Consider the following 13,803-nt stretch of genomic DNA (forward strand, 5'->3'; position numbering starts at 1 on the left):
TTATCCCAATGCATTCTGAATGGAAAGCAATCTGTTCAGTATGCATCAGGATGTCATCGGTTCAGTCCCTTTTATGGTATTTGGCCAGAGAAAATACCGCAGCATGCTGAGGTATTTTCTCCGGCCAAAATCCTGGAACACTTGCCGGCATTAATTTCCATTGAAATGTATTAAGGCCGGATCCGGTACCAAGTGTTCTGGAAAAACTGATCCGTTTTACCGGATGACATCGGAGAGACGGATCCCGTATTGCAACGCATTTGTCAGACGGATCCGCATCCGGAAACAAATTATATCCGTTTAGATACAGATTTCCGGATCCGGCAGGCAGTTCCGGCAACTTCTTCTAACGCTAGTTTGAAAGTACCCGAACAGATAACAGAGAGGTCAAAATTGGGGTTCAGTTTATAAACTGTGATAAGAGTTATAGTAGATAATAAGAAGCATGATTCACATGTATGAGATGTTACCAATTTACAAATACTTTGATTTTCCCAACTTAACTCCATCTTTGTTTAAAGGGTTTTCCGATAAAAAAAATTAAAATGGGCACAGAGCAGGGAAACGTGTGTGTGTGTGAACAGCACATGATCAATGAGGTCATTAATTGGCAACATGAACGATGGACATGATGTAATGCATGCAGGACCAACAGACAGTGAAACAACACGAAGGGGCTGTAGGACATTTAAAGTTTTTTTTTAAATTTGATATACCGCTCATTTAAAAAAATTTAAAAGCCCTTTAAATAGTATAATTAGGACAGTCCATGCTCCAATAATGTTGCTGCGTTAGAAATAAACATTGGATCTTCAAAGCACATGCGCGATGCACAGACAGCACAGTTGCACGATGGGATATTTCAAAATGTTAAATTGAAAACAAGAGCAATTATGTTATGACCTCCTTCACAAAATAGTGTACATTGTGATAGTCATGTGTACCGGAACAAATGCTTATGCTTCTTCAGTTGTAAATAATTTATGAAGGCTTGGTAAAATGATGATGCTGGGGAAACAAATGACAACGTTCCATTTTTTTTTAGGTGAGGCGGAACAGTCAATTTTGGCTACTAAATATTTGAATATCCAAGCCAATTCCTTCTTACAGTTGTGCACCAAATGTGTCCTTCTCGTTGAGTATTTCAATAACTGTGATAAAGTTCTTTGTGGATGCTGTGCAGTTATTAAGAGCGAACAGCTTGAATGTGTGTGTTTCCATCCCCTAGATGTTTCTCTTTTGATTCTGTGTAAGCTCCAATGAAAGATCCATCTTCGTTGAAGTGACTGTGTTCTCCATCACTGTACTGGACAAGGCTATCCACACTGTCATAGGTTTTAATATCTAAGCTTAATGAGTCCATGCTGCCATTTGTTGCCTTCTTATCACTGGAACTAAGGGAAAATAATGATGTTAATAGCTGAGGCTGGCATCATAGAAGATAGTCTAACAAATTAACGAGCATAGACGTTGTGATATTGATCATACTGACCCCATAAAGACATTATTAAAGAGTATCTGTCACCACATTTCACAATACAAACCACATACCATATTAAAAAGATGGCTTAGACCCGATGAGGCTGATGTGCTTATTTTGAAAATCCATGTAAGAAAGGCTGTATAATCCTGATAATAAAATTACCATTGTATGAGTCCTTTAAAGATAGAGCTGATGAGTCCAAGTGTAGTCATGAGCTAAACTCAATGTCCAATCAGCCCTATTGACACACTGCAGCATGTAGCGATCAGTGTGAGATAGCAGCAGAGGAGGTACACTGAAAGGAGCTTGACAGGTTAGGTGGGAAGAGACTGAGTTTAGCTCATGAATATACTAGGACTCATCAGCTCTCAATTTCAGACTGGTCCATCAGAAAAGTAGAGGAACCACTAGTGGGCCCAGGTTTTGACACAATAATGTGCCACTTACACAACAAGGCCCTGAGGTCCTACAAAAATGTATTCAGTTTGGAGATTACTTTAGAGCCAATCTTTGCAATTAAATTAGAAGATGTGTTCTGTCCAGTTTGATAGTGGGCTCTCAGAATAATTTGCTCCGGTGGGTCTAAGGAACCATAGTCAGCTCTGTCACTCTGTAGTTGGATTCAAAAAGTTTTTTTTTAGATCATTTTAATATCAGGCCAGAAAACTTTCAAAAAGGATTATACAGCCATTCTGATACAGATTTTCAAAGTAACTACACCAGCCTCATCTGGTCAAAGAGATTTTATTTAATAATGCATGCAGCTTTTATTGTGAGATCTAGTGACAGATCCTCTTTAAGCCGTTGTTCACATTGCCACTATTGATTCCCATTTTTCAGTTCTGTTCTGGGAGCACAACAATGACAATTATGGAAATCGCAGCACATAACTGACACCTATGCCTCCCCACCCGAAGGACCCCATTGACTATAATGAGGTCTATTAGGTTTTTGTCAGTGAGACAGATTATTTTTTTAATGAAATCTATGATGGAGACTCCAGACCAAGTCTCCAATGCAGATGTAAGCCTATATTTCTTATAAGTGTGTATCCTGAGAGGTTTAAGTTGCACTTTTATTCCTATATTACTTATTTTATTCTTAAATCCTCCTTTCCCTGACATGCTGCTTTACAGAGCTCAGTGGGAATCCTCTATGAGGCATTTTTTCTCCCCTGGAAGCTGTGATTTCTGTGATGAAGTGGAGCCCAGAAGCATCCTCATGAATATGTAATCTGTTTTGTGTGAATAATGCTGACTTTCACTGAACAGAGATGCTGCTACAGCATTCAGGAGAAGGCTAGCAAAAAGCATGGGTTGACTGCGGGATCAGTCTACACACAAGGTCTATTGGTAGTCTGTAACTATGGAGCATAAATTGCATTAAAACTTTTTTTAAGGTTAGGTTATCAATATCTGATCAGTAGGGATTCGACTTTTGACACCCATACCAACCAACTACTTGAAGATTTCCCATAATAATATGTATACATAGGAACACTCAATCCGGACCAGATTTTCTGGATGATTAGGAAGGAGGATCCAGGATAACTATAAAAGGCAGTTCATATGTGGGGGTCTCTCTACCACTGAGGAAGGAGACAGGTGTCTCCGAAACGCATCTGGTATAATAAGACCCCCAAACAAATGACATTGATATAAAGCTTTGATCCGGAGGAAACTTACGAATATTTCATCTCCCCTATCCAAAATTCCTGTCTACGGCTATTAGAACTATTCGTGTTCAGTATCAAATTAGCCGACACCTGGGCACTAACTACGTGGTATCCGGAACAGGAGCGAGACATGACTACATACACGTGGGACGCCACGATCATATACTCCGCCATTTGCCACATTCAGTATACGTCCGCAATGCAAGGATAAGGGGATAAGGAAGCACCGCACACGATTACATCTATACTTATGGATCGCCACTCTCACTATTCATAGAGATGACATCCAATCGTGAGTGATACAGCGATATATCTATATATACGAACATTGATGCAAAGGTTTGGATCAAAGTGACATTGTTCCTTAACTTTTTATTTATTTATTTTTTATTGTTCCTAACTTGTGGATACTGTTGTAAATCTGCGGATACTTTAAAAAAGACAATAATGAAATCTGTATACTAGACTAATTACAGAATTACAGTCTAAAGGACACAACGTTACGACTGTTTTGGGTTACTAAAACTGGTACCTTGCTACTGCCACCTATATAAAGTGTGGAGGGGAACATCGTAGCCCTATACAGTTCATCACATCAACGATAACCTCTATTGTGTCAATAGAGAAAAGAACAGACTTTTCATCTATACTTATACTAATGAAATAGATTTTTGTATGCATCGATATAATTTATATATTTTTTGACTGTTATAATATGTTGATGTGAGAGAAGAGCGAGCAATCGACTTGTTCCATCAAGCGAACACGCTATCTGTTCACCACTCATATACCAACATATACCATATGGGTCCAATATACGTGTCTGGACAGACATATGGTATAGTGCATTGAATGTTTTTATTTTATGTTATCGCGCGCACTTATCTGTACAGGTTTCATATTTTATATTCATTATTTAATAATTATGACATTGTTGTAATAAAATTGATAACGATATAGATTTATCCGAGTGAGGTGTGCCCAACCCACCAATATACTATAACGGGTAATGATGTCACTGCTTTCACTGCCAAATGAGTCATTTTTGTGTTCACATTAAATGGAAATTGTGTGGTGCAAAAAAAATTGGTGTAAACCACACATGTGTGACCATTTCTATTGATTCGGAAAAGGTGAAAAATGCAGCTGTGACATGCCAAGATCTTCACTGTAAATCTTCATCCATACTTAGGTTCTTGGGGGGCTATAATAGAGCTGCTCCTTACCACTGACACCCTGAATCTGGCCATGTTTCAAATGGCTGGATTGCATGTAGTTTCGTTTCTTTTGTTACCTAACCTGTACTCATAGACAGTGTCAGCTGTTAGCATTCTGGCATATGATATTATAATAATGATATTATTATGATATACAGTATTAGGATACACTGTATGCACATAGTATTAATAGGGGGAAAGAATATTGTAAAAACAACTCTGCAAAATGGAAGGTCTGAACTTCGCTCAACACTAACCTACAGTCATCAAAGAACTGATCCTTCATAGACTGTACTTCAGGTTCAGGATGGAGATCTTCTTTTTCCTTCACTGTAAAAAAAAAAAAAAAAAAGCATAGAAGATCAAAAGAAAAGATTAGAAAAAAATGTGTATACATGTTTTATACAAGGACTTTATTATATTCCTTTATGGAGTCATACATTTTTTTCTTGGTGCATACTAAAAAATCCTTCATGTATTCTTCCATTTCTGGGGCTACACAGCCACTTGAGCTGTTATAGTGAGTCTCTGGTTAAAGAAAAGGAATTCACCTCAATTGGGGATGAACAGAATACTTATCTGGTGCCCTCCTTTACATGGTTTTAGTTGCAGATCCACCGATCCCTGAGCTCCTGTTCAGTCATCCAAGCTGGCCGCACCACTTCATAGACTATCTGATACACACTGTGCATTTGGTAGTCCAAGACTATTCCTGCTTATTCAGCCCTCCCCTTGGAGGGCAACAGGAAGTGTTTGGACTGTCCAATGCACATTGTGTCAGGTAGTCTAAGAAGAAGAGCGGCCATCTTGGATGACTGAACAGGAGCCAGGGAATTGGTGAATCTACAATTGAAAAGAAGGGCACCAATTAAGTCTTCTGTTCACTCCTCAGTTAAAGGGAACCTGTCACCTCCAAAAACCATCCCAAGCCGCCAGCAGTACCTGAGAGTAGCCAGCAGCGTGTTTCCGACAATCGTTTTCTTCCTGCAGGCAGATGAAGCAAAAGCTCAGAAAACGTTCTTTTATCCCCTGCCCGCGTGATTTTCTAGTCAGGCTTGAAGTCAAGGGGGCAGCGGCCTCCTTGCTTCAAGTCAAGGTAACCACGCCCCTTCCCTGCCCCTTTTGCCTGTGACTGACAGCCGGCAGTTTGACAAAGGCAGCTGAACTCTCATGCATAAGCGCTCTCAATCACAGTGAAGGTGCAGGGAAGGCGCGGTTACCTTGACTTGAAGCAAGGAGGCCGCTGCCCCCTTGACTTCAAGCCTGATTAGAAAATTACGCGGGCAGGGGATAAAAGAACGTTTTCTGAGCTTTTGCTTCATCTGCCTTCAGGAAGAAAATCATCGTCGGAAACACGTTGCTGGCTACTCTCAGGTACTGCTGGTGGCTTGGGGTGGTCTTTGGAGGTGACAGGTTCCCTTTAATATGATCTTCTTGAACCAGAAAGTTGCTTTAAAATAAAAGTGCCACCAGAAATTTTATTTGCCAGTTAAAACCATATAGCAACACATATCCTTTTTTCTAATCATTTTTTTTTTCCTGATTGCAGATTTATTTATTCTATTTCCTGAACCTAATTCTGGGGGTGGCCATCTTGCCTGAGTTGCTCTTAACAACATGTAGAAAGTATTAAGAAAATAGCTTTACGGCAGCCACATCGTCCTTAGACACCATGGTCAGGAGGGGACCAATTTTGTCTATGGGAGAGTTTTCTGGGCATGCTCTGTGCCCTGTGCAGAGGTCATTGTACAAGGAAAGAATAGATAAGCTTTGACAATCACTTATTGTGAATGGAGGATCCTGTCTTATCTATACACAGAGGTGATATCATTACAGACAGGATTAGAATGACAGATAAGCAGGTAACTGCAGTAAAGTGATCTGTACAGATCAAGAAGTGTCGCCTATTATTAGGGCTAGTGGCTAGTGCGAAAACTGCAGGATTTTATGGTTTTTGTTTAAATATATTGACATGAAAAATTAAAAATAACATCAAATATTCTTTAAAAATATGTGAAATGTAAAAACATGATTTAAACAATAGGTCATTTTCTGATGACACATTCCCTTTAAGGGATGTGGTATCTGCTGTTCCCATAATCTATACTAAAAGTGAGATTTTATTTGTAACCATGATGCATCAAACTGTGAAAAAATACAACATTTTGAGATCCTTAGATGCAAAATCCATCACACCATATAAAATATAATAGAAATTCTGAGTATTTGCTATGGTCCATTCAATTTCAATTGCAAAAGAAAAGCAGGGTGTGAAATTGCATAACGTGACTTCAGTCATGCAACTCTCTATAGCGGGATGGCAAAATGCACAAATACTTTATTCCATACCATGACTCCAATCTTTTCATGTTTATAATTAGGGATGAGCGAATCGACTTTGGATGAAACATCCGAAGTCGATTCGCATAAAACTTTGTTCCAATACTGTACGGAGCAGGAGCTCCGTACAGTATTAGAATGTATTGGCTCTGATGAGCTGAAGTTATTGCTTTCGCGAAGTCTCACGAGACTTCGCATAACAACTTCATAAGTTAATTTGTACTGTAAAAAATAATTTACCGAACTCAGGTTCGGTTCCAAATGGTACCTTGGTACTTAACCCGAGTTCGGAAAAAGTTTTTTACAGTACAAATTTATTTATGAAGTTATTACCTGAAGTCTCACCAGACTTCACGAAGCAATAACTTCGGCTCATCAGAGTCAATACATTCTAATACTGTACGGAGCTTCTGCTCCGTACAGTATTAGAATGAAGTTTTATGCGAATCGCCTATGGATGTTTCATCCGAAGTCGATTTGCTCATCCCTATTTAAAATATTAATACTCAAAAACCTTTATTTCAATAATCACACTCATGTTCCAATGTACAACTTGACAATCTGGCTCTGTGTGATGGCCTCAAATTAATGTACATTTTTACAGATGTACTTGCAGTGCTTGAGGCTAAAGTTAACATGGTTTTGCATTGTATTATTTAATGCTTGCAAAAAACATACAACTGGTTAAAATTTTCATATCTTCATTTGGCTAATTTTTCAGCACAGCCAATCAGAAAACATGTCACTTGTATGTGCAATTTCTGGAGGTACAGTAGTCCAATGCCTATAGGCAGCCTTGGGGGGAGGTGTCTGCTAAAGGGAAAAATGCACATCCTGCTTGAATAAAATTAACTATTAAATACCGTATTTTCCGGCGTATAAGACTACTGGGTGTATAAGACGACCCCCAACTTTTCCAGTCAAAATATAGGATTTAGGCTATACTCGCCGTATAAGACTACCACTCCAACGCTATTTACTTTGGCATCAAGATCTGCAGGAAATTGTTGTGCAATTTTCGTCTTTTGCCTCAGTACCATATTATGCCTTTCCAAGAATCTAGTACACCAGGATAGAGTGGCGGTAAATCTGTTGCTGTGATCTGGGTAAGATTTGGCCCACTGAAGTGCAAACAAACGTATTTTATTTTGTGTCACTACATAACCGTTTTGGCGATGCTCATTCACCATGTCTGCTACATGTTTTTCGAGTTCCGGCCAATGTGGGGTGCCTCTTCTTAAAGCACACTTACTCCTTCGCATACTCTTTAATGCTTTTTCATTTGCTTTCCAGTCCCGAACCATCTTTTCTGTTACTCCATATTGTCTTGCAGCAGCGCAGTTATTATGTTCCATGGCAAAGTTTACAACTTTAAGTTTGATACTGGCTTCATATTTCTTTCTTCTTGCTGGTAGAGCCATGATGGGGCCTTGACTGTTAGCCATTTGTATACTGTACTGTATGTACTGGTGCTGTACTGTATGAACAGATACTGGTGCTGTACTCTATGTACTGATGCTGTACTGTATGAACCGGTACAGATACTGGTGCTGTACTGTATGTACAGATACTGGTGCTGTACTGTATGTACAGATACTGGTGCTGCACTGTATTCACCACCACATGTATCTGCTCCCCAGATAGACTCTGTTTTTTCACCACAGATAAGATGCACACCAAACTTCATTAGAGATCCGCCGTTCCAACATTAGAATTGGCTGAAGTGCAGATGCTCCTGCTTCCCCCTGCCTTCCCTCAGAATCGCCAATCCAACCCAGTATACAACAACCAGCCAATCACGGCAAGCGATGTACTGGTATTTTCTGTGCACACTGCATACAAAGCCTGCTTGGATTGGGTGGGTCAGCTCTCCCTGCCTGCCCAGCCCTCCCTGTCTTCAAGAAGATCTGAGCGGTAGTACGCAATGTGATCATGCCAGCACGAAAAAAAACACTGAGAGCAGGGAGAGGGGGCTGCTTCAGGAGCGGCTGGCCGGGATGCAGCACACGGTGGCTCAGCTAGAGGGCGCCTGTCCCTTAAGCTGGAGAAGGACAGCTTCTCCAGTCTTGCTAGGAAGTAAGTTTCAGCATGCCGTATACCGGCATATAAGACGACACCCTGCGTATAAGACGACCCCAGACTTTTGAGAAGATTTTCATGTGTTAAAAAGTATTCTTATACGCAGGAAAATACAGTATATAAAATATGTCTATCTACTGTATATGTTATTAAGCCCCTTTTCCACTGCATGGCATTAGCTCAACTCTACCTTGTTTTTTTTTTCATTTTTCCACAGGGCCAAAGTTGTAAATAGTACTTGGTGCTTTTTTGGTACCTAATTTGAGGAGGTTCGAAGGGAGCCAAGCCGGTACCATGAAGTCATGTGACTTTACTGCACTGCTACCAGCTACATTAAGGGGGTACCATGTCCTCAGTGTAAAACAAACTACCCGGTACCAAAACCTAGTAGAGGCGAGTAGAGTAGAGAAAGGTAAAGATAGTACCATACTGTGGAAAAGGGGCTTATAGTTACTTATAGTGCTGTGGTGCAAAGTCAGAAATTGGCATCCAAGGTTAAATTACAAGATGCTTTTTACACAAGGTTTATGACTTTGGTATGTTTATCTCACTATTGTATATCTGTAAAGAATAAATCAAGGCAACTGGACTTACTGTAGATTTCTTGAAAACGTTTCACTCGTTCTTCCAACGAGCTTTCTCAATTCTGAGTGACTGTACAAGAATTCTCAGGGAATAAATATATAACTGAATCAACATCTGGTAATTATACCCAGCATGGGGTCAGGGGTCATTATACCCAGCATGGGGTCAAAGGTGTTGATTCCATTATCCTAATTGGAGTCAGTAGGTGATGACCTCCCAGAAAAAGGTGTCAGGACAGCATTGTATGTGGCAGACAATAGATGTCTAACCCCCTGCCTCTATTCAAGCTTGGCTTCTCCATTTTTACGTAGATGGCCTCCTTCATACCTCGTTTGTACCAATCAGCCTCCTTATCCAAAACACCTACTTGACTGTCCAATAAGGAGGCTGATTGGTACAAACAAGGTGTGAAGGAGGCCATCTACATAAAAATGGAGAAGCCAAGCTTGAATAGAGGCGGGGGGGTTAGACATCTATTGTCTGCCACATACAATGCTGTCTTGACACCTTTTTCTGGGAGGTCATCACCTACTGACTCCAATTAGGATAATGGAATCAACACCTTTGACCCCATGCTGGGTATAATGACCCCTGACCCCATGCTGGGTATAATTACCAGATGTTGATTCAGATATATATCTATTCCCAGAGAATTCTTGTACAGTCACTCAGAATTGAGAAAGCTCGTTGGAAGAACGAGTGAAACGTTTTCAAGAAATCTACAGTAAGTCCAGTTGCCTTGATTTATTCTTTACAGATATACCATGACCTGGATAAATGAGAACCTTCACAGACTCACTATTGTATAATTTATAAATTGGCATGTTGATTATTACTTTTAATAGGTAGATACTTAATATCTTTTATTTTGTATGAGCAACGTATTTGCCATATTTATTTTCTGTTTGCATTATCTAATATCTCAATGTGTAAAACATTCAATAATTAAGCACCACCCCCTAAGAGTGTGGGTGGTTGTGGAAGGTGTAATCAAAGAATTCAGGGGTGGGGTTAAGGTGTCATTCTTGTCCAAAGCATTTTATATGCTGCTTCTGTCTGTCATGGTGCCTCAGGGGCATTGAGATTCTGGCACATGATATACATCACAAGTCACAATATGAGGTGGTCTACATTATAAAGCTCTCATGTTACTGTACCTGCATATTTTCCTCCTCTATTTATCTGCACAAAGCAACCAACAAGCATTAAAAGTGTTAAAAGAGCCACAGCGCACATTAGTCCAATAAACCATCCTTGAGTAGATAGGCTCTGAGGTACGTTAGCATAAGCTGCAATGGAATAAGACATAAATACAGTATTACTATATGGATAGCATACTATGCAAATGTTGCACTTCATTTTACAGTATTTCCTTCTTTACCCAAAGACTTTACTACTATGGATCTATGTAGACCTATGTATGTAGATCTCTACATGTACTACAAACGACATGTACCGTATGTTACACATACAGACTACAGTGGACAAGACAATGCTACTTCTCTAAAAGTCATCTGAGTTTATAACGTGTGTTTTTTTGGGTTATGTATAAATTTATTGACAAAAACACTACATTTTTAGATTTAAGCTTTGTATAGAATGGGTCTCCTTAGACTTTTTGCATCCTTACAGGTTTGAGAGGACTAGGCCTTGTGGAGGGTAGGCTAGGTAAAATAATGGTAGAGTCACAACCATAGAGTCTATGTGGTAATGCACTGAGGCCATATGGCTCCTTAGTACAGAACCGAGTGGCATCAGTGTACTATCACAGGGGCACCATCTTCTCTTCTAGAACTAGCAAGAGCCTATACTCTTGTTGCATGCACAGGTTGTATAATGCTGCCATACGACTCCATGAATGAGCCCCATAGGTAAAAATAGGAATTCTACTTTAAAAAGTTTCTTTTTTAGATTACTAAAATTGTTCAATATTTCTGTTAAATACTCCAAATTATCGAAATCTCCAATGACCATAGAAGTCCCAAGCATTGTCAGGCCTAAGCTCATGGGCCACTCCTCCTCTATGCTGTTTTCAGATTTAAATTTTTAAGACAGGATTCCTATATAAACTGAAAAATCTATCTCAAAGGGTATGACTGGTGCAAATATTGATGATATCATGGACTGAATACTTACTGCAGTTTAACAACAATTAATTTCACACAATTTTTTCTTAACCTACAGAGGCTCTAATTCTGTCCAGATTATATATTTTTATAGAAGCTTGGGTTCCTTTCTTCTGCTAGAGAGCATAGGGTTAAATAATGAAACTCTGGATGCTTGCAGTAGCTACTAGTGGCAGCTTAGGAGCAAATATGGAAACGTTTGCCACATTTCTGTGATGTACAAGAATGAGCTGTGGTGTGTGACCACTGAGGCTGCTGAAGCAGTAAGATCTACGTGCCCATATCCATGATCGACTGATCATGATTGCCCAAACATCTCATGAATATGTGGGTGCTCCAACTCTTCCGTGAAAGCAGATGTCATGGCAAAGGACTTAGCATGCATGACCGATCCTTTGTTCCCACAGGAGATATGGTGTCTGGCAGTGACCCATTCCTCTCTTCCCATTGACAACACATGCATGCTTGGCTGAGCTGACGTGTATGTGTCTGACTTAACAGCTATGGATCATGTGTTGGCACCTTTAGGTGCACTCAAAATTATGTAAATCAAAATAGCAGCTTGATACTATGATGTTAATACATAAATGTACTAGTTTGTTATACACTGTTCAGATATTGTGGACTCAATTAGAACAATAGATTCACAGATGACAGAGAAGCAGGGGGTTAGTTTAAAGGGGCTTTCCCACTTGCCTATTCATTTACACCAATGATGCCGTCGGCACTGGCCACCTGGTCAGAGGCCGGGAAGTAGTGGTCCTAGAACGTTTATGTCATATCTTATGGTTATGCCATAAATGTCTAAGGTGTGAAAACCCCTTTAAGAAATTTGACAGACAATCTAGCAGAATACAGAGAGCATCACATAGTCACAGTCATATCCCAAAGCCCATAGCAAGCGTCAACACAAACCTATAGCAGGAACTTTGGCAGCAAGGGCAGAAGTGTGAGTTGGAGAAGAAGAAATAGTAGAAAATCCTGTAAGAAATGAGAAGTTTTTTTGCACAAATTCACTGGAGATTTTTCTTGTGATAGATTGTTATAATTATCTTGCTAGAAAATGAAGTTGCAGACCTAGAAGCATAACCCCAGTGGTGATATTATTGATTATTGCTGCAGAAAAAACTAGAGATACAAAGAGTAACTCGCAGGTCACTAACCATGTGCATAGTATATGTATTTCATTATATTTTCTTTATTTAGTAGAAAATTTACGCTTTCATATATTTGCAGTCATTGGTGATGTAGTGTTATTGTTATATTATCGTATAGACTTCATTGTTGCATGGCAATAATCTCTCTCTGTAGACGGAAGTTTTAGATCTGTTTACTTGAAATAAAATTACTTGGTTGAGGTCAGCTAGTCTTGAAGAACAGGGGTCAGGAGACTCGTCCATCCTGGTAAGTGATGCAGACCACATAACAATGGTGTCAAATTCCATATATTCGCCTTCTGTGTTACAGCGCCGTGTAACAGTGGACAGACTGCCGGAGATGCACCTAATTTATGAAGAGGTGTTCTGCACTTCATCAATTGGGTGAATCTTCCAGCAGTGCAAGGGAGATTATAGACCAGTGCAAAACACGTCAATGATAAATCAGGGCCTTTATGTCTTCTTCATGAGTTATCTGACTCTGCACAAATGGCAGGTTGTGATACCACACATGAACTAGTTGGAAAAAGGTCAATGGCTAGACTACTTTCTCTTATTGAAAGAAAAAACAACCGCACTCAATACAAGAACTATTGTTCTGGTTTGTTTATTTTTGTGGCAACTTCACCAATTTGTGACGTTTCGGTCATAAGACCTTTATCAAACACAAGTTGCCGTAAAGAAGAAACGTGGAAGGAGTAAAGCTAATGGTGTATCCACACCCATATAGACTACTTTCTCTACAGTTTTTCCAGGTGATGATTAATTCTTGGTACATTCTTGGGAACCTGGATGCGAACCAGCGTTGGTGAATCATCATGTATATTTCCAGATATTACTAGGTGTGCCATGTCTGCCATTAATAGTCTGCTTAAGCTTTATAGAGACAGTCTCTTATTTTCATTGCAGGTGGTCCATCTCATATCCTTGTGAAAACATTAATGATAGAAAGGAACAATTGTCTGGATTTTGGATGTTACATATTACAGATTTGTGCTTCTGTCACGGTCGTTGCTGTGAATGGTTGCAGGAGATCGGTGAGACTGGAAACACGTGGTTTGATCTGACATGTTTTCCGTTTGGATCAAATGACGTCTGTGTTGTTTCTGGTGCTTGCCACACCTTCTTTCCCCAGGTGTGG

General features: G+C 39.7%; 1 protein-coding gene across 3 annotated transcripts in view; it reads right to left on the reverse strand.

The window, feature by feature from the left end:
• Window positions 1–214: 214 nt before the first annotated feature.
• Window positions 215–13,803, reverse strand: part of CHL1 (cell adhesion molecule L1 like) — a 118,651-nt gene continuing 105,062 nt past the window's right edge. For all 3 annotated transcript variants that reach the window (XM_040406648.1, XM_040406649.1, XM_040406650.1), the window contains exons 23-25: window positions 10,537–10,668; window positions 4,633–4,705; window positions 215–1,394 (exon numbers count right to left, since the gene is read on the reverse strand). In XM_040406648.1, the coding sequence (XP_040262582.1) occupies window positions 1,187–1,394; window positions 4,633–4,705; window positions 10,537–10,668 (413 nt within the window). In that variant the 3' untranslated portion in view covers window positions 215–1,186. The remainder of the gene's footprint in view (window positions 1,395–4,632; window positions 4,706–10,536; window positions 10,669–13,803) is intronic.

The sequence above is a fragment of the Bufo bufo genome, chromosome 9 (assembly GCF_905171765.1).
Source record: "Bufo bufo chromosome 9, aBufBuf1.1, whole genome shotgun sequence".
NCBI lineage: Eukaryota > Metazoa > Chordata > Amphibia > Anura > Bufonidae > Bufo > Bufo bufo.